General features: G+C 33.5%; 2 protein-coding genes across 2 annotated transcripts in view; one reads left to right on the top strand and one right to left on the bottom strand.

Moving 5' to 3' along the window:
- Positions 1-19,641, top strand: part of RSRC1 (arginine and serine rich coiled-coil 1) — a 414,930-nt gene that overhangs the window by 148,781 nt on the left and 246,508 nt on the right. The gene's annotated exons all lie outside the window — the stretch shown is intronic.
- On the bottom strand, positions 10,555-11,163 carry LOC106969486 (U6 snRNA-associated Sm-like protein LSm3). Its single transcript, XM_053221823.1, has one exon. It carries the CDS (start codon positions 11,161-11,163, stop codon positions 10,783-10,785), a length of 381 nt encoding a protein of 126 aa, XP_053077798.1. The 3' UTR covers positions 10,555-10,782.

Genomic DNA, 19,641 nt, shown 5'->3' with positions numbered 1-19,641 from the left:
TCAAGAATGCTATTTAGAAATCAAAATACGATGCTACAGGGATGTCATTTCTTTAGTTCAATGGACAGAACTAGAAAACATACACTGTTTCATTGAATCTAAGATGTGGTCAATTGTAATTTTATGTACTGCTAAGAAAGAAAACACTGCCAATTAATTTTAAGACACCATCTAATGCAAGATGCATCCTCATTACAGATATGTTAAAGTAGTATTCAAAATGTACATCTTAGAATCAATGAAATATGGTATACTAAATCATGAATTCATACGATTTTACTTTGAAATTTGTTGTTACAGGATTTTAACTTAGTTTATACATGTATTTTTTTCTTTTTCAGTGCATGTGTTCCTAATATCATTAGCATAATTATTTATTTGCTTTATTGTATGGTATACATGAAATAGTTTTTTATTTTTTAATTTTTATTAAAATTTTTTTAAATGTTTATTTATTATTAAGAAACAGAGAGAGACAGGGCATGAGCATGGGAGGGGCAGTGAGAGGGGGAGACACAGAATCTGAAACCGACTCCAGGCTCTGAGCATCATCACAGAGCCTGACACAGGGCTCCAACTCAAACCGCGAGATCATGGCCTGAGTCAAAGTCAGACGCTCAACCGACTGAGCCACTCAAGCTCCCCAAGATGGTTTTTTAAAATGATGTTCGTGAGGGGTGCTGGGTGAAGAGCCTGGAGCTGCTTCGGATTCTGTCTCCCTCTCTCTCTGCCCCTCCCCTGCTCTCATTCTGTCTCTCTTTCTCTCAAAAATAAACATTAAAAAAAATAAAAAAAATAATGTTCTTGAAATTTAAAAATATTGATACAAAATGTATAAGTAGAACATATCAGAGAATACAGCAGTTAAGTTAGAAAAATGAACCAGCAGTTAAGAATGGTTCAAACTAGAAGTACAAAGGTAACTCAATATTGTGAAATTTGTTAACATTGTTAGCCGTAGTAATAAGTCAAAAGAGTTTAGTGGTATCTACCCTGCATTTCAGTTATTTTTGGTAATTCAGAGTTTAAGATCTAGGTATTGTTATGTGATTTTAAAAATAAGAGTCAGGAGCTCCTGGGTGGCTCAGTCGGTTAAGCGTCTGACTTTGGCTCAGGTCATGATCTCACGGCTTGTGAGTTTGAACCCCAGGTCAGGCTCTGGGCTGACAGCTCAGAGCCTGGAGTCTCCCGCTCTCTCTGCCCCCATCCCCCTCTCAAAAATAAACATTAAAAAATATTTTAAAATATAAGTCAAATCATACAGTAAAACACACAGATCTTATGTATACAGTTCAGTAAATTTTAACAAATACCTTCATTGGTAGAACTTGGGTTCCATATCCCATCCCCTTCAAAAATTTCCTTGTGCTCCTTTGCAGTCAGTCCTTTCCCCCAGCCTCCAGAGGCAACTGCTGTTCTAATTTCATTTACAATAGATTAGTTCAGAACTTGATATAACTGGCATTGTATTTTTTTGTACCTGGCTTCTTTTGCTCAGTATAATGTGTTTGAGATTTATCCATGTTGTCGCATGTATTAGTAGTTTGTTCCTTTTATTGCTGACTAGTATTCCATTGTGTGAATATACCGCAGTTCATTCTGTTGAAGGATATTTTGGGTTGTTTTCACTTTGGAGCTATTATGATTAAGGCTGCCATGCACTTTCTTGTACAAGTCTTTGGGGAGCGTGTGTTTTTATCTCTCTTGGGTGAATACCTAGCAGTGAGTTTTTAGCTTTTGAGACTAAAGTAGCTATGAACATTTGTATATATGTCTCTGAAGGGACATGTTTGCATTTTTTTTTTTGGCATAAATACCGAGCAGTGGGTTAGATGGATAGGTGTATGAAATAGGTAGTATGATAAGTGTGTATTTTACTGCCAGAAGGGTTTTGTACAGTTGTTTTAGTTTATATCCCCATAAACAATGTATGTTTGAACTAGAAGTTTCAGTTGCACATCTTTACCAACATTTGGTGTCACAGACCTTTGAATTCCAGCTGTTCTAATGGATTTGAAGTTGTATTTCATTGTGAGTTTTAAGTAGCATTCTTCTGACGACTAATGATGTTAAACAGGGTTTTTTCTGTGCTTACTGGCTATTTGTGTATTTTCCCTTATAAAGTGTTTGTTCAAACCTTTTATCTATTTTTCAAGAAAAGATTATTTCTCTTTTTATTATTAAGTTGTGAAAATTTCTTACATATTGTGTGTTCAATTTGTTAGATATGTGTTGTGAATATCTTCTCTTGGTCTGTGGCATGTCTATTGATTTCTTAACAATGTTTTTAGATAAATAGTAGTTTTATAATTTGAAGTCCGGTATATAATGTTTTTTCTTTTATATTTACTACTTTGACTTTTTTTTCTTACATGTAAAAGCTAGAATCAGTTTGTTACATTCTACAAAAACCCTTGTTGGTACATTGATTGGAATTGCATTGAATCTTTGGATCTGTTTGGTAGGAACTCGTATCTGTAAGATATATTTTACCATTCACGGACATAGTATACTTCTTCATTTATTTAGTACTTTAAAAATGTCCTAATAAAAAATAATTTTTTTCTTCTATAAAAGTCTTGCAGGTATTTTGTAAAGTTTATATCTGTCTACTTTGTATGTTTATTGTATTTATTGCTGGTATATTTGTCCTATTTGGGATTTGAAGGGAGTTCTGCTAATATTTTTCCAATGAGAATAATTTTGTTCTGGTTTTTGGTAGATATCATTTACTGTTTAACAAGATCGCCTTCTATTCCTAGCTGGATAAAATTTTTTAGAAATTATTTTATTTATATATTTTTATTAAAAATATTTTTACAGTAATTGAAATTATTTTAAAGTTTTCCTCTTTTTATCTAAGAATGTGGTGAATAATAACTGGTTTTCTGTTATTAGTCTGTCCTTGCATTCCTGAGATGAACTCAATTTACTTGTGATGTATTATCTTTTTGTATATATTACTGGATTCATTTGATATGTTTGTTTATTAATATTTTTTATTTTTGTTCGTGTGTGAGATTTACCTGTAATTTTCCCTCTTGTTCTTTCCTTCTCCAATTTAATTTAATTTAATTTAATTTTATTTTATTTTATGTTATGTTATGTTATGTTATGTTATTTTATTTTATGTTATTTTTATTATGTTTTTTTATTTTTGCATTTTATTTATTTTAGTAAGAGAGAGACCACCGGCAGGGGAGAGGGGCAGAGGGAGAGGGAATCTTAAGGGGGTTCCATGCTCAGCACAGAGCCCGACATGGGGCTCGATCCTCTGACCCTGGGATCATGAGTTGGATGCTCAACTGAGTCCTTCTCCAATTTTACTATCAAGGTTATAATAGACTTGTAAATGTAATGGAAAACTCTAGTAGGGGATATTGATAGTGGAGAAGGCTGTGTGTGTGCGGGGGAGGAGATATATGGGAAGTCTCTGTGCCTTCCACTTATTTTGCTGTGAACTTAAAACTGCTCTAAAATTAAAGTCTGTTAAAAAAATGTAATGATGAATGGTCTATCAGTTTCTATTCTTGAGAAGTTTGTGTAGGATTGAAATTATATATGGAATATATAATTGAATATTTGATAGAACTAGCCTATAATACAACTTAGGCTTAGTATTATCATTGTGAGGGGGTTTTAAACTACTTATTCAGGTTTTTTGATGGTTATAGGACTATTAAGCCTTTCTATTTTATCATTTTTTCTTTTTTTTCTTTATTTAATCTTAAATCAGTTTCTGTAAGATTTTATTCTAGAAATTGGTCTGGCAGATTTGTTTTACCTGAGTTTACAAATTTATTGGCATGATATTCTCTTAGCTTTTTTTCCCTCTGCTTTTTAAAATGTTAATAACACTGTTTATTGTCTCCCATTCATTTCTCATTTCCCCTTTATTGTTTTTATGAAAAAGAAACAAAGAGATAAGCACCCACGTCTTCTTTGAAGATGACATTTTGTGCTAGATTATTCAGAGTTCATTTTTAAAGTATTTCTCTTCCCAAGTATCTCCTCTCCTACTCTGTTTAACTCATTTTGTTTTACACATGCCACACCACATACTACATAATCCTTTTGTCAGTGTTCCAATCATTATTCCTTATGCAGTTTTAAAATTAGATATAAATTATACTTATTCTGTTACAGTAATAAGTGGTACATGTTATACAACAGTTTTTAATGTTTATTTTTGAGAGAGAGAGTGAGAGAGCAACTGAATGCTAGTGGGGGAGAGCAGAGAGAGAAGGAGATGGAGGATCCAAAGTGAGCTCAGTGCTGATGTCAGAGAGCCTGACGCGGGGCTCAAATTCACAAGCCTTGAGATCATGTCCTGAGCCGAAGTTGGACACTTAGCCAACTGAGCCACCCAGGCGCCCCCAACATTTTCTTTTTTTATTTGAGTAGTGTTAGTATCGCTGATAATGAGTGGGAAATGAATAAGAAATGATGTCTTTAGATCTTCCTGAGTGTTCTATTTGATGAGGGTTGTAAGTAAAAAATAAAAATGGTAATAGAATTAGTGCTTTAAGGACAAGACCTCTTGGAGTGTATGTTCCCATCTTATAGACTAGTTGTTACTGATTTTGTTTCTTGGTCAATATCTTTTTGTACAAAGTACCAATTGTAATAAATAGAAGTTTATTTGACTTTCGTTTATCACTGTTGGCACATTTGGGCCTTTTTGGAAATATGTGATGGAATATTTAGGATCATAGTGGCTGGGAGAAAAAATCGGGATACTCCGTCTTAACAGTATACAAGACAGTCTGATCAAAAAGAAATTTTCCCATCAAAAATGCCAGTGATACCTAATTGAGAAAATTTAAGAGAGTAAACTACTTTTGCTAATATTGCAGAGCCAAAAATGCTGGAGGACTAATTGAAAACCAACATAGTCTACACTTACACAGTACAGTGAATATTGCCATCACCACAGATGTTTCCACTTGCTGTTATGTAGTCTGTTTTCCCCCCACCTCAATCTTAGCTTCTAATGTGCTTTCTGTCACTATAAATTAGTTTATATTTTCTAAAATTTTATATAAGTGGAATCACAATATACGTTATGTATTCTTTTGTGTTTGGCTTTTTTCCCTCAGCATTATGATATTGTGATTTATCCATGATGTTGGATGTATTAGCAGTTGGTTCCTTTTGAATGAAAAGTAATGTAGTTTTGTATAAATATATCACATTTTGTTTTTATACTCATCTATTAATAGATATTTGAGTTGTTTTCCATTTTGGATATTACTAGATCTGTTGTGAGCATTCATATAAAGTTCTTCAAGTGGACATATGTTTTCTTTACCTGGAAAGTGAATGACTGGCTTGGTTGGAAGGTTTAGATTTAACTTTTAAGAACCTGCCAAATGGTTTCCTGAAAGGGTTGTATTATTTTACCTTTAAATGACTGGCATATGAGATTCCACGTTTCTCCAGATCCTTGCCAAAATTTGTATTGCTGTTTCTTTTTAATTTTAGCCTTTATAATGGATTTGTAGATGCATCCTGCTTTGGTTTTAATTTTCATTTCCCTGATGTCAAATTATGCTGAGCATCTTATGTTTATTGGCCATTTGTGTATCTATTTTTTGTGTAGTGTCCGGTCAAATTTTGCTCCTATTTTTAAAGTTTTACTGAAGTATAATTTGTATATGGTAAACTGCACATATTTTTAAAGTATGCAATTTGATATTTTTTTATTTCTGTATATACTGTATATACCAATGATACCATCGCCACAGTCAACACAGTCAAGGTTCGCTAGAACCTTTCCCCTTCATAACCAAAGGCTTAGTCAGGCTCCTTTATTATACCCTTCTTCTCTCTCTTCTTGCTCTTTCTCCCACTGGCACCTATTTACTCTAACTGTAGATAAGTTTACATTTTCCAGAACTTTATGTAAATGTAATAATGTGGTATGTATTCCTTTTGTCTGTCTTCTTTCACTCAGCATAATTATTCTGAGCTGCATCTGTATTGTTGAATGTATTTTTCTTTATTGCGGAATAGTATGCCTTTGTATGTGTATGAAACAGATTGTTTTCCCAGTTACTTACTGATGGAGACATGTTTTCAGGTTTTGGCTATTATAAAACAAACTGCTATGAAAATTTGTGTAAATGTATGGCCATACTTTCTTTTTGGCAGTAGAAGGGCTGGATCATATGGTAGATTTATTCTTAACTTAATTGCGAGACTGTTTTCCAAAGTGGTTATACCATCATACAATCTTGCCAGCAGCATGTGAGTGTTCCAGTTATTCCACAGCTTTACTAATACTACATATATGGGTAATCTTTCATTTTAGACATTTTAATAGGTATGAAGTAGCCTATTATGGCTTTAATTTACATTTCTCTCATAACTAATGGTATTGAGAATTTTTTTTTAAGTTTTATTTATTTATTTCTTTTGACAGAGAGTGAGAGAGAGAGAGAGAGAGAGAGGGCATGAGCAGGGCAGGGGCAGAGAGAGGGAGAGAGAATCCTGAGCAGGCTCTGCACTGCCAGCATAGAGCCCGACGTGGGGCTCAAACTCACAAACTGTGAGATCATGACCTGAGCCGAAACCAGGAGTCGGGCACTTAACCGACTGAGTCACCCAGGTGCCCCGAGAATGTTTTCAGTGTTCTCATTTGCCACCTATATATATTTCTTAGTGAAGTATCTGTCCACATCTTCTGCTTGCTTTTTATGTTGGGTCATTTCCTTATTATTAAGTTTGGAGAGTACTTTATATTTCTAGATTCAGGTGCTATATCAGATGTATGCTGTAGCTTTTCTTTCATTCACTAGGAGTGCCTTTTGAAGACAGAAGTTTTTAATTTTGATAAAGTTTAGTTTATTCATTTATTCTTTTGTAGATCATGATTTTGGTGTTGATCTAGGAGATCCTTGCCTAGCCAAAGGTTACAAAGATTTTCTATATTCTTCTACCAGTTTTATAGTTTTAGTTTTTACATTTAAGTCTGTGGCCTATTTTGAGATAAATTTTGAGTATGGTATGAAATCTGGATCAAAGTTCTTTTTTTTTCATCTTGAAAATTTAATATTGGCAGCATATTTTTTCCACCAGATCACCTTTCTTTTTTGGATTGCTTTTTATTTTTGTAATAAAATCTGATGTCCATAAAGGGGTTGGTCTGTTTGTAGGCATTTGGCTTGTTCCACTAGAAGTGCTTGTCTGTCTTGGTGCCAGTACCACACTGTTGATTATTGTAGCATTATAATACTTAGAATCGTGTAGTCGTAGCCTTCATACTTTATTCTTTTTTCAGAGTCGTTTTTGCTGTCTTAGGTTCTTTCCACTACCATATGACTTTTGCAATTATTTTGTCAGTTTCTGTGAAATACTTTGCTTATATTTGATTGGGATTGCATTGAATCTGTAGATCAATTTGGAGAGAATTAACAGCTTAATAATATTGAGTCTTCTGATATGTTAACAAGGTGTATTTCTTCATTTATTGAGGTCTTAAATGATTTTTCTTAGCAGTGTTTTGTAACTTACAGTTTAGAGGTCTCTGACATTTTCTTTTTTCATATTTATCTGGAAGTATTTTATATTTGTGATGTTACTGCAAATGGTATATATGTAGCACTTAAAAATTTTAATTTTTGATAGTTTGCTGATAGTATATGTATATACACTTGAATTTGATATATTGATCTTGTATCCTGCAACCTCATTAAATTCACTTATCATTCTAGTTGCTTTTTTATATAGATTCCATAAGATTTTCTGTGGAAATGATTGTGCTGTTTGTAATGAAGACAGTTTTACTTCTTTCCAATCTGGGTGTCTTTTGTTTCTTTTTCTTGCCTGACTCCTCAGACTAGAGCCTCCAATACAACATTGGTAGAAGTGGAAAGTTTGGATATCTTTGTCTTGTTCCTGATATTAGTGAGATAGCATTTACTCTTTTTCACTATTAAGTGTGATGTTAGCTGGCAGATTTTTGGTAAATGCCTTTTAAAGGTTGAGGAAATACTCTCCTAATTCTTGTTTGCTGACAGTGTTTTTTTTTGTTTTTATTTTTTTAAGAAATATGTGTTGGATTTTGTAAAAATGCTTTTTTGGGGGTGATTATTGAGACTATCTTTTTCTTTTATTTAATTGTTAATGTGGTGAATTACATTGATTGATTTTCATATGTAAAGCACTTTTGCATTTCTTGTGGAAAACTCCACTTAGTCATGGTCTATTATCCATTTCATATATTTGTTGCATTTAATTGGCTATAGTTATATTTAGAATATTTACATTTGTTTTCATGAGGAATATTGGTATGCAGTTTCACTTTCTTATAATATCCTTGACTATATTTGGTATCAGGTAGTGCTGGCCTCAAAAGAATGAGTTGGGAAGTTCTTCTTTCTTTTTTTCTTTCTTTCCTTTTGTAGAAACAAGACTATTTATTACATATGCCATCAAAATAATAATAATAAAAAGCTCTTCTTTATCTATACCTGCTTTTTTTTTTAATGTTTATTTTTGAGACAGAAAGAGAGACAGAGCATAAGCATGGGAGGGGCAGAGAGAGGGAGACACAGAATGCAAAGCAGGCTCCAGGCTCTGAGCTGTCAGTACAGAGCCGGATGCATGGCTTGAACTCTTGAACCATGAGATCATGACATGAGCCGAAGTCAGAGGCTTAAATGACTGAGCCACCCAGGTGCCCCTCCACACCTGAATTTTTTTGTAGTAATGTCTTATACATTTCCATTTAGAATATTCCTGTATTATTTTAGGGTCTTTATGTTATACACAAGAAAGTAACATTGACAAACTTAAGTAAAAACGAATTTAGCAAAGGATAGTGAGGGCTCACAGAATTTATACGAGGCTAAAATATCAGGAGTATCTGAGAAAGCAAGAAGGGAATAAAAGTCACAGCACCTGTCTTTTAAGAAGAGCCCACCTGTTCAGAAACTGGTTTGCCAGTTGCATTGCCACCACCACCATGGCTGCTACTCTGAAAGGTCTCATTTTCAAATCTGCATTCTGGCTTCATTGTTATCTTCAAAATTTAAGTCCAGGTAAAGGGCTTTTGATTGGCTAAGATTAAGTTATGTATCTAATTTTCTGATCTTTTTATCTCCCATAGTCAGAGGCATGGAGTTGGGTAGTAAGGATGCACGGAATTATTGTCATGGAAAAACAACATATAACGGGGGAAGAGGTAAAGTTCCAGAAGTAAACTGTATGCTATTAGGAAGGATGTAGTTTCTGGCAGACAAAAAAATCCCGTCTGATTAATGTCTACTATAAACCCTTTTCCATTGTCAGTTATGAGTTCCATTCACATTACCTACTGTTTACTCCTGATAATATTACTTTTCCTGATATAAACTAGTCTGGTACTAGTTTTGTGTTCCTGGTACTGTTAAAGTGAAATAAAATAGCTTGGCTTCCCAGAGGGGATAGCCCTAAATATCAGATGCATTTCTGTAGAAACATTTGGTTAGCATCCCACTTCAATTCTGCCCATCGTCCCCACAGATTTTCACAGAACATATTCCATGAAAGGAATTCATTAGGCATGAACCTGAGGGCCTAAGAGTGTCAAGTTACCTAAAATTCTTTCGCTGCTGCATTATTTAAATTGAATCTATCTAGGTGTCACTTAGAAATGGCATTTGGCCTGGATATTTCTTCGCAGAACAGTTTATAACTAAAAATTAAATTTCTTTAATGGAGAAATTAATAAAAAAATTAGAGAAATATTGTTATGCAGGTTATCTGTTTCTTTAGTGAGCTTCGGTAGTTTTTGTCTTTTAAGGAGTTAGTTCGTTTCACCTAAGGTATTTAATATATAAGCATAAAGCTGTTCATAATAGTCCCTTTTCATCCTTTTAATATCTGTAGAATCTATACTGATGGTACTTCTTTCATTTGTGTATTGAATAATTTTTCTTTTTTTCTCATCAGTCTGCCTAGAGCTTTATCAATTTTATTGCTTTTCTCAAAGAATCAGCTCTTAGGTTTATTGATATCTTCTATAGTTTTTCTGTTTTCTGTTTCATTGCTTTCCACATTGAACTATATTATTTCCTTTTTCCTGCTTATGTTGGGTTTAATTTGCTCCTTTTTTTTTCAAGTTTCTTTTTTAACAGAAACCATGCTTCATATTTCATGGCCATGTTAACATCTACGATGTCACAGTACCACCACACACCCCCCTCACTCAACCTGTTCTTCTTTGTGCTCTTATGGCATCCTGTATATGCATTATTCTGTCTACCTCCCTGTCCTGCAGTTGTTGGTTTAAAGAACTGCCTTCCCAGAGGATTTGAAGGAAGGACGCATATTGGCAAAGCTGTAATTTTCAGTGGTCCACTTGGTGCCTCAAACCTAGGAGATGCACAGAGGAATGTATATAAGTAAAGTCAATGTAAGATGTGTGTTTACTTTAAAAAGTTGGCAAGACAGGATGCTGCATTAAAAAAAAAAAAATCAAAAAGGAAACATCAAATTCAACTTAAAGGAAAAAAACCCAGAAACTGAGAAAACAACAAAGCAAATCAACTCCTAAAAAAGAGTTCTTCATCTTGGTGATCACATTTATTGATTGAAAGGGTTAGAAAAAAATAAAAATACTCTTTAGCTTAAGAATTTTTGAGTTATCTGGAAATCAACTCATTTCAGGAGTGGAAGAATCCTTGGTCATTTCTTAATGTTGCAATTAATGCAGGTTTCTCTTTTGAGTGTCTTCTACATTTAAAGAGGCAATCATACAAAGTCTCCTATATTCCATAACACGATAAATTCTTTGTTTCAGCCAACTCTTAATGGAGGGGCAACTAGAACAACACCATCTCCCTGGACAAAGAGCATCGGAATATTCCGTTTTGTTGATTTATATACCTCCTTGTAGGTTTCCTCATCAATTTCTATGGTAGTCATAGTCTCTTCCACATCTCCCAATATCATATTTAAATGTTGATCATAAGCATGTAATCTGCCTCGAAGCTCTCTGTTATTTTTCATTTTCACATAAATTCGCTCATCCAGGCTGAGCCTGATGAGATCCAGGGGCTCCTCTACGGTGTTGGTAGTTTGTTGCTGGTCCAAGTCATCTGCGCCATGTTTCAAACCCTGAAGTTTCTTAAGGTATAAACTGAGGCCATTGCTTTGAGACCTTTCATCTTTTCTCATATAAGTACTTAGTGCTTTATATCTTCTCCTTTAGGAGCATCCACAGGTTCTGATATGTTGTGTTTTCATTTTCATTCAGTTAAATAATTGCTGATTTCACTTTGATTTATTGTTTGATCAGGGTTACTTAAAAGAGTGGTATTTATTTTTCAAGTATTTCTGGATATCTTTTTATAACTCATTTTTGATTTACTTTGATTATGCCAAAGAGCATACTTTGTATGATTTGAATCCTTTTAAATTTATTGAGATGTTTTATGGCTCAGCATATGTGCTATTTTAATGAATGTTTTGAAAACTGCTTCTTCTGCTTGTTCTTATATGGGGTGTCTTGTAAATGTCAACTGGGTCAAGTTGGTTGATAGTGTAGTCACCTCTGTCCTTGCTAAAGATTTTTCTCTTTACTTAAGAGAAAGGAATTGAAATTTCCAAGCGTAATTCTGGATTTGGGTGGATATTTTTGCAATCCAGTACACATTTTTAAGCTTTATTCTGGGTTGCAGTCAAGTTCCTTGGAGACAGGTTGGCCTCTTAGGTCTCGCTATTATGATTCGATAGGTGGGTCTGGAGCAGTACTCAGTCTAGTGCTAACTATTCCTCATAACTGAGGTATGAACTTGATGAGTATTCTAACAAATGCCTGTGAATTATGAGTTTTTCCTGTCTAGCTTGTTGGAGCAGCATTCTTTTTCACTTTGAGCATCAGGTTCTGATCTCCATTTCTTTGGGATGGTGTTTTCTTTGCTTCTTGTCCTTGCTTTACAGGCATGCGCTATTTAGTACTTTGCCGAATATACAAAGGGGATTCTCGATAGATTTTTACAGTTCTGTCTATGTGCTCTGTCTCCTCTCTTGTCCTCTGTCCTATGAACTCTAGTTGCCTTAGTTTCCATGGAATCTCAGCTCTGACTCCTCAAATCCAGAGATTGCCAGGCTCCACCTGGGTTCTCTCTCCTTGTGCTGTGATCTGTAGTGATAAGCCTCCATTCATTTGTTTCTTGTCTCTCAGGAACCACTGTTCTTTGTTGCCTGATTTCCAATGTCTTGTAAATCTTTTTTTTTTTTTTTTTTTTTTTTTAAGAGAGAACACAAGTGGGGGAGAGGGCTAGAGAGAGGGAGAGAGAGAGGGAGACAAAGAAAGAATATCTTAAGCAGGCTCCATGCTCAGCATGGAGCCCCACATGGGCCTTTATCCCATGACCCTGTAATCATGACTTGAGCTGAAATCAAGAGTCAGACACTCAACTGACTGAGCCACTCAGGTACCCCCTTGTAAATCATTTTTTAAAAACATTTTGGTTTTGTTATTGTTGTTGTTTTGACATTTTGTTTTGTGATTATTTCAGAGAGAGACACAGAGTATATTCCTTTTTACTCTGTTTTAGTCTTCTGCCCATTTTAAATTTTATTCCAATCTCCCATGTGTTTTTCGTTGAGCAAAAGCTATTAACTTTGATAAAGTTCCAATTTATTAATTTTCTTAAATCTTCATATTTGCTTAAACCTTCTCTACCTCAAGGTCACAAAGATTTTCTTCTAGTAGTTTTTATAGGCTTGGTTTTTCCATTTATGTCCATGATTTATTTTGACTTATAAATTGAGGTAAGCTTGATGTTCTTTTTTTTTTTTTGATACAGGTAGCCAATTACTCCAGGACCTTCTTTCTTGATTAAATTCGACTGATACCTTGATACTGTAGCAAAAATCCACTTCTCTTACATATGTTGGGCCTTTTCTGGTCTCCACATTCTTCTTATTAATCTCTATGTATTAACAATACATAATCTAATCATCACAGCACGATTACTGTGCCATTTAGCAAATGATTTTCATAGCTGATTTACCAAAATTAATAGCTTTTGTTCTTTGAAAAACACAGAAGTTCATTTCTCTGTATTTCATTTGTTTTCTCCTTCATTATTGCCCGTTCTCACTTTTTTTTTTTTCTGATTTCTATTCACTTGAGGTTTATTTTGATCTTATTTTTCTAGCTTCAGGAGGGAATTTTGATCATAAAAACTAGACCTCTTCTTTTTTTCTAATAAAAACATTTAAGGCTATAAATTTTCTGCAGCACTATTTTTAGTTAGATATTTTGGTCTTTTATAGATGTTTTGTTGTTGATGAATTTTAATTTAATTTTGTTGTATTCAGAAAGTGTACTTCATAAGACTTAGTCTTTTGAATCTTCTGAGATTTTTTTAATTGTCCTACAGTTTATCATATAATAGTGAGTATATTGCAGTTGTCAGGCATAGTGCTGTATAAATACCAGTTGGGTTAAGGTAGTGATATTATTGTTCAGGTCTTCTCTATAATTATTAATTTCTTTCCTTGTTAAATTGACATATGTCAATTTCTCCATGTAAGATTCTGAATTCTTCGTTTTCTGTCTTTAATTCTGCATGCTTTTGCTTGATTGTTTTTAAAGTCTGTTAGGAAGCATATATGCATTTGTAATTGTTATATTAGTTTCCTACAGTAGCCCTGTTATAATAAACTGTCTTTTTTGCATCTGTAGGAATCCTTGCTTCCCTGGTCTGTTTTGAATAGTATTAACCTATCTATTCTAGCTTTTTTATTCTTACAAGTTGCATAACACCTCATTTTTCTAGTTTTTTCATTCAGTCTCTGTTTTTCATGTTAAATTTGGCTTCTTTTAGATAGCCTATGTTTGGATCTTATTTTTTTTTTTATACATTTGGACTGTGCCTTTTAAGTGAATGGTTTAATCCATTTTTACCTAATACAATTTTGGGTATGGTTGTATTTATCTCTGTAATTTTCCTTAGCTTTTTAAAAATTATGGCATTTTTCTCTCTGTTTCTTTTTTTATTTTTTCCACCCATCCCCGCACTAACCTCCCCTCTGGTAATCACTAGTTTGTTCTCTTTATTTAAGAGTCTGTTTTTTGTTTTTTCTCTCTCTCTTTTTTTTTTGTTGTTCATTTGTTTCTTAAATTCTATATATGAGTGAAATCATATGGTATTTGTCTCTCTCTGACTTATTTCACATAGCATTATACTGTCTAGGTCCATCTGTGTTAATTGCATGTAGCAAGAGCTCATTATTTTTTTATGGCTGTGTAATGTTCTTTTGTATATATATGTATGTGTATGTGTGTGTGTGTATATATGTATTTGTGTTTATGTATATATACGCTTATATATGTATATGTACATATGTATATACACCCACACGGATCACATCTTCTTTATCCATTCATCAATTGATGAACACCGGTTGCTTTCAGATCTTGGTTTTTGTGAATAATGCTGTAATAAACACAGGGGTGCATGTATCTTCTTGAATTAGGTTTCTTGCCTTCTTTTTTCTTGTTACTCAAATAATTTTTAGTATTTAATTTAAATTTCCTTATTGTTTTGAAAATATATTTCCTTGTATTAGTTTCTTTTGTTGCCCTAGAGATTACATCTTTAACTTTTCCCGTTAAACTACATCTTTAACTTATTACATTCTACTTCAGTTATCATTCTACTTATTCTAAGAAATAGTATCTTTATTTCATCTTCAATTTTGAATAATAGTTTTCCTCTGTATAGTTCTTGGCTGACAAGTTTTTTTTTTTTTCCACATCAAATATTGTTCCAGTGTCTTGACTTTCAAAGTTTCTGATGTGCAGTTAGCCATAATCTTATAATTATTCCTTTATATAATTTATTTTTGCTCCCTGGCCTCTTTACTGTTTTCTCTTTATCTTTGGCTTTTAGCACTTTTATTGTCATGCATGTGGGAGTGGTTTTCTTTATGTTTAGTTCACTTGTTGTTCAGTGAGTTTTTTGACTATGTAAATCAGTGTTTTCCACCAAATTTGGGAAGTTTGGGAGCATTATTTTTAAAAATATTGTTCATTTCTTCCTTTCCTCTTGGTATTCCACTTGCCCATATGCTGAACCACTTGCTCTTATGCCACAGATCTCTTGAGGTTCTATTCATTTTCATTAATTTTATTTCTCATTGTACTCCAGATTGGGTAACTTACATTAATGTATCATTAAGCTCACTGATCTTTGTTTTGCTTTTTTTTTACTTTCAGCTTGAGAATTTTCCTCAGGGGAAAAAAATAGTTTCCATGTCTCTAACGAGATTTCCTATCTGTTCGTTCATTGATACTATTTTTTTCTTCAATATTTGAACAATTTGTGACAACTGTCAAGAAATCTCTGCCTGCTAAAACTAATATCTAGTTTACTCATAGTTTCTGTTCACTTTTTTCTTATATGGTCCACACTTTATTATTTATTTGCATGTCTAGTATTTTTGACTTAAGATTTGAACATTGTAATCACTCTAGATTCAGTTGTGTTCTTTGGGGAATATTTTATTTTGTGGTGTTTTGTTTTTGTTCTTTGCTTACCTTAAACAGCAAACTTCCTCTCTTGACTGTAGGCAGTATCTGATATCTCCATATACTTTATGGTTTCTACTGCTGCTTTTTAAAACTGGTTTCTTGATCTGTTCTGTTCCTCTTTTGTTCCTTGATTGCCAGCCAAGACTGTGGATTGAGATAGAGCTCACTCTGTCTGCTTTTCTTCTATAGATGATTCTCTAATTTTCAGCTGCTCTACCAGTTTTACAATTTATACTTAGATGCTTCAAGTCCATTTTACATCAATTTTCTGCCAGCAGAGATGCAATCAGTTTTTACTTAGTTCCAACTGATATAACGAAATTCCACAGACTGGATGGCTTAAAAGCCATTTATTTCTCATATTTCTAGAGGCTGGGAAGTATGAGATCAAGGTGCCAGTATGGTTGGTGTGTAGTGAGGGCCCTTTTCCTGATTTGTGGATGGCCATCTTCTTCCTGAATCCTCACATGGTGAAAGAGGGAGGGCTCTGGTCTCTTCCACATCTTATAAAGGCACTAATTCAGTCATGGGGAATCTGCCCTCATGATCTCGTCTAAACCTACTTATCTCCCAAAGTTCCCCACCTCCAAATGCAGTCACACTGGGGATTAGGGTTTCAACATATGAATTTTAGGGAACACAAACATTCAGTCCATAGCACACATGTTTGGGGGACTCATTCAGTTTCAAAAAGCATCAAGTGTGTACATTTTTCTCTGATCACTACCTACATTTTTACTGGATTCCCTGAAAATTTTCCCTAAACACTAGTATGTGTAGTTTACTTGTCAGAACTTGGTAGGTTATATTCAGGTTTGGGCCATATTCTGTCTGTGATACTCTTGCTGCTAATATTTCTCCCTTTAAATTTCCTGTGCTCTTTCAATCCTGAATTCGGATTCTAACACCATGAGCTGACAAGGTGGTAGTTTTCTGCCATTATGTTTTTACAGCCACAGATATGATAGTTAGAGAGTGCCCTCATACCAGATAGTCACAAAATGGCAATTCTTTTCATTTCTAAGTGAAATTTTTGAGATTGAACTATTCTCGGTGGCTTTTTGGATTTTGTCCAGTGTTTTAAAGTAGATTTTTTATTATGTTATTCAGTTTTTATAATTTTTAAAAATGTTTTATTCATTTTTTCAGAGAGAGACAAAGCACGAGTGGGGGATGGGAAGAGAGAGAGGGAGACACAGAATCCAAAACAGGCTCTAGGCTCCGAGCTGTCAGCACAGAGCCTGACACGGGGCTCGAACCCATGAACTGCGAGATCATGACCCTATCCAAAGTCGGGCACTTAACCAACTGAACCACCCAGGTGCCCCAGTTTTCACAATTTTTTTATGTTGGAAGTTTTGCTCCATCATTCATTCCTTCACTATTATTAGAAGTACTCTTAATTTTAATCTTGCAATTGCATTAACACAAAACCTTTAAAATAGAGATACTGTGACTTGAGAGAATTTTTATACTAAAAATTTATTTCATGTGTTTATTGCTAATAGTTTAAAAGTGCATGAAATTCTTTTTAATTTTTTTTTAAGTTTATTAATTTTTTTTTAGTATATGAAATTTATCGTCAAATTGGTTTCCATACAACACCCAGTGCTCATCCCAAAAGATGCCCTCTTCAATGCCCATCACCTACCCTCCCCTCCCTCCCACCCCCCATCAACCCTCAATTTGTTCTCAGTTTTTAAGAGTCTCTTATGCTTTGGCTCTCTCCCACTCTAACCTCTTTTTTTTTTTTTTTTTCTCCTTCCCCTCCCCCATGGGTTTCTGTTAAGTTTCTCAGGATCCACATAAGAGTGAAAACATATGGTATCTGTCTTTCTCTGTATGGCTTATTTCACTTAGCATCACACTCTTCAGTTCCATCCACGTTGCTACAGAGGGCCATATTTCATTCTTTCTCATTGCCACGTAGTACTCCATTGTGTATATAAACCATAATTTCTTTATCCATTCATCAGTTGATGGACATTTAGGCTTTTTCCACAATTTGGCTATTGTTGAAAGTGCTGCTATAAACATTGGGGTACAAGTGCCCCTATGCATCAGTACTCCTGTATCCCTTGGGTGAATTCCTAGCAGTGCTACTGCTGGGTCATAGGGTAGGTCTATTTTTAATTTTTTGAGGAACCTCCACACTGTTTTCCAGAGTGGCTGTACCAGTTTGCATTCCCACCAACAGTTGCATGAAATTCTTGAAGGAACATTTATTAATCACATTAGATTTTCTCTTTTGTTTTAAACATTGAAAATATAGCCTCTGAGGCATTTACCTTTCATTCAAAATAATGAATTTATAGCTTTAGAAATGATGGGATCAAAATTGTGGCTGAGGATCATTTTACTTCTCCATCCTTAAGAGACTTTTATTTGATAAATATTTCAGTATTTATGCATAGATTTCTGTGCTGATGTCAGTGTACATAAATTTGGAAGATTATAGTAAAACTTTTTCTATCTGGGATATTAGAAAATTAATTTTTTGGTTTGGATTTTTTGATTGCAGAGATTTTATTCTTTATAGTAGAAACTTTTTTCTTTAATACTTTTCCTGAATATAAAACTAATATATGTTCATTGTAAAATAATTTGAGAATTATAGAAGAGAATTTAAAAAAGCAGTAAAAGTTATCCTTAACCATGCCTCTTACAATAGACACTTTTTTATGTTTTGGTAACCTTATACTCTTTTTCTCAGTATTTTTGGTTTTACAAAATTGGCCTACTACTGTATATACTGTTAACATCTCCTTTTAAAGAATATGTTGTAATCATTTTCCTAAAACATTACTTTTAATATCCAGAGAACATATTATTCCCTTATGAGAAAGACTCTTATTTTAACTTTACTTAGTCGTATTTAGTCTTTAACGTAATATATGTAGTCTTTAGCTCAGACTTAACCAGGATTCCATTATGTAATTAATATCATAGTATAAAACTTTGTTCAAAATTGTTTTATATTTCTCTTTACTTAAGATTCTAGAAGTAGATTGTTTAAGCTAAGAGTATTTGTTTCTTAGCTCTACCTTGTAATGGGTTTGGTAATTTATACATCAATAGCTCTGTGTGAGACTTTTCATTTACCCACAACCACTTACAAACAAGGTATAATCTTAAAGATAGATTTTGTAATTACACTAGGCAAAAAATCACAGACACTTTATTAGGTTGATTTTTATTTCTTAGATATTATTATTAGGGTTGAACATCTTTTTATAGAGTCATTGATCATTTATATTTATTTGATGAATTGCCAGTTTCCATTGTTTATTATTCTCTTTGTGTTGTTTGCTTTTTTAATATTACTTTTATTTTTTAGGAAATCTTTATGATTTATTGATATCAATTTCAGATTGTTTTAGATAAGTTTAAAATATTCAAACATGTTATCAAATGATATTTAGAAAATTATTTCATTATTTTACCTTACTCTGATTGTGATAAGCTAATACAATTAGTATTAGGTTACCATGCATGATAAACAAGAATCACTGATGAAGTTATATCATATTCTTAAAATTTGAGGCTTCTAAAATATATCACTTCTACATGTTTATTAAATTTCTCTCCCTTCTTTCTTATTCATTTGATAATGAAGTTTATTTTTCCCCAACTACCATGTGTTCTAATATTTTCAGTAGAGAGCTTTCTTTTTTTAACTAATTTTAAGGAGTTATCTTCATGAAGTACCTTGTTTATTCTTTGAATACTTGGAAGATTTTCAAATAAGAACAACAATAAAGTAACACATTTCTTGAGCTTTAATGTAATTTATGAAGTTTTTTTTTTAATGTTTATTTTTGAGACAGCAAAAGAGAGAGAGTGGGGAGGGTCACAGAGAGAGGGTGATAGAGGATTCAGAATAGGCTCTGCGCTGACAGCAAGAGAACCCAATGCGGGGTTCAAATTCACAGACCACAAGATCATGACCTGAGCCAAAGTTGGACGCTTAACTGACTGAACCACCCAGGCATCCCATGAAGAACTTTTGACTGAAGAAAATAAAAGGGAGTTATTTTGGAATGTAAATTTCTTGCTACATAGTCAGCAATTCAGATAGGTGTTTTTGCCAACCTAAAAAATTGTCT

The sequence above is a fragment of the Acinonyx jubatus genome, chromosome C2, assembly GCF_027475565.1.
Source record: "Acinonyx jubatus isolate Ajub_Pintada_27869175 chromosome C2, VMU_Ajub_asm_v1.0, whole genome shotgun sequence".
Taxonomy (NCBI): domain Eukaryota; kingdom Metazoa; phylum Chordata; class Mammalia; order Carnivora; family Felidae; genus Acinonyx; species Acinonyx jubatus.
Note: the sequence above shows the minus strand (reverse complement) of the source record. Positions and strands in the feature narration are given on the sequence as shown.

What these genes read in the sequence shown, in the direction of transcription:
- LOC106969486 (XM_053221823.1), bottom strand. Translation starts at nt 11,163, where the DNA reads ATGAGAAAAGATGAAAGGTCTCAAAGCAATGGCCTCAGTTTATACCTT.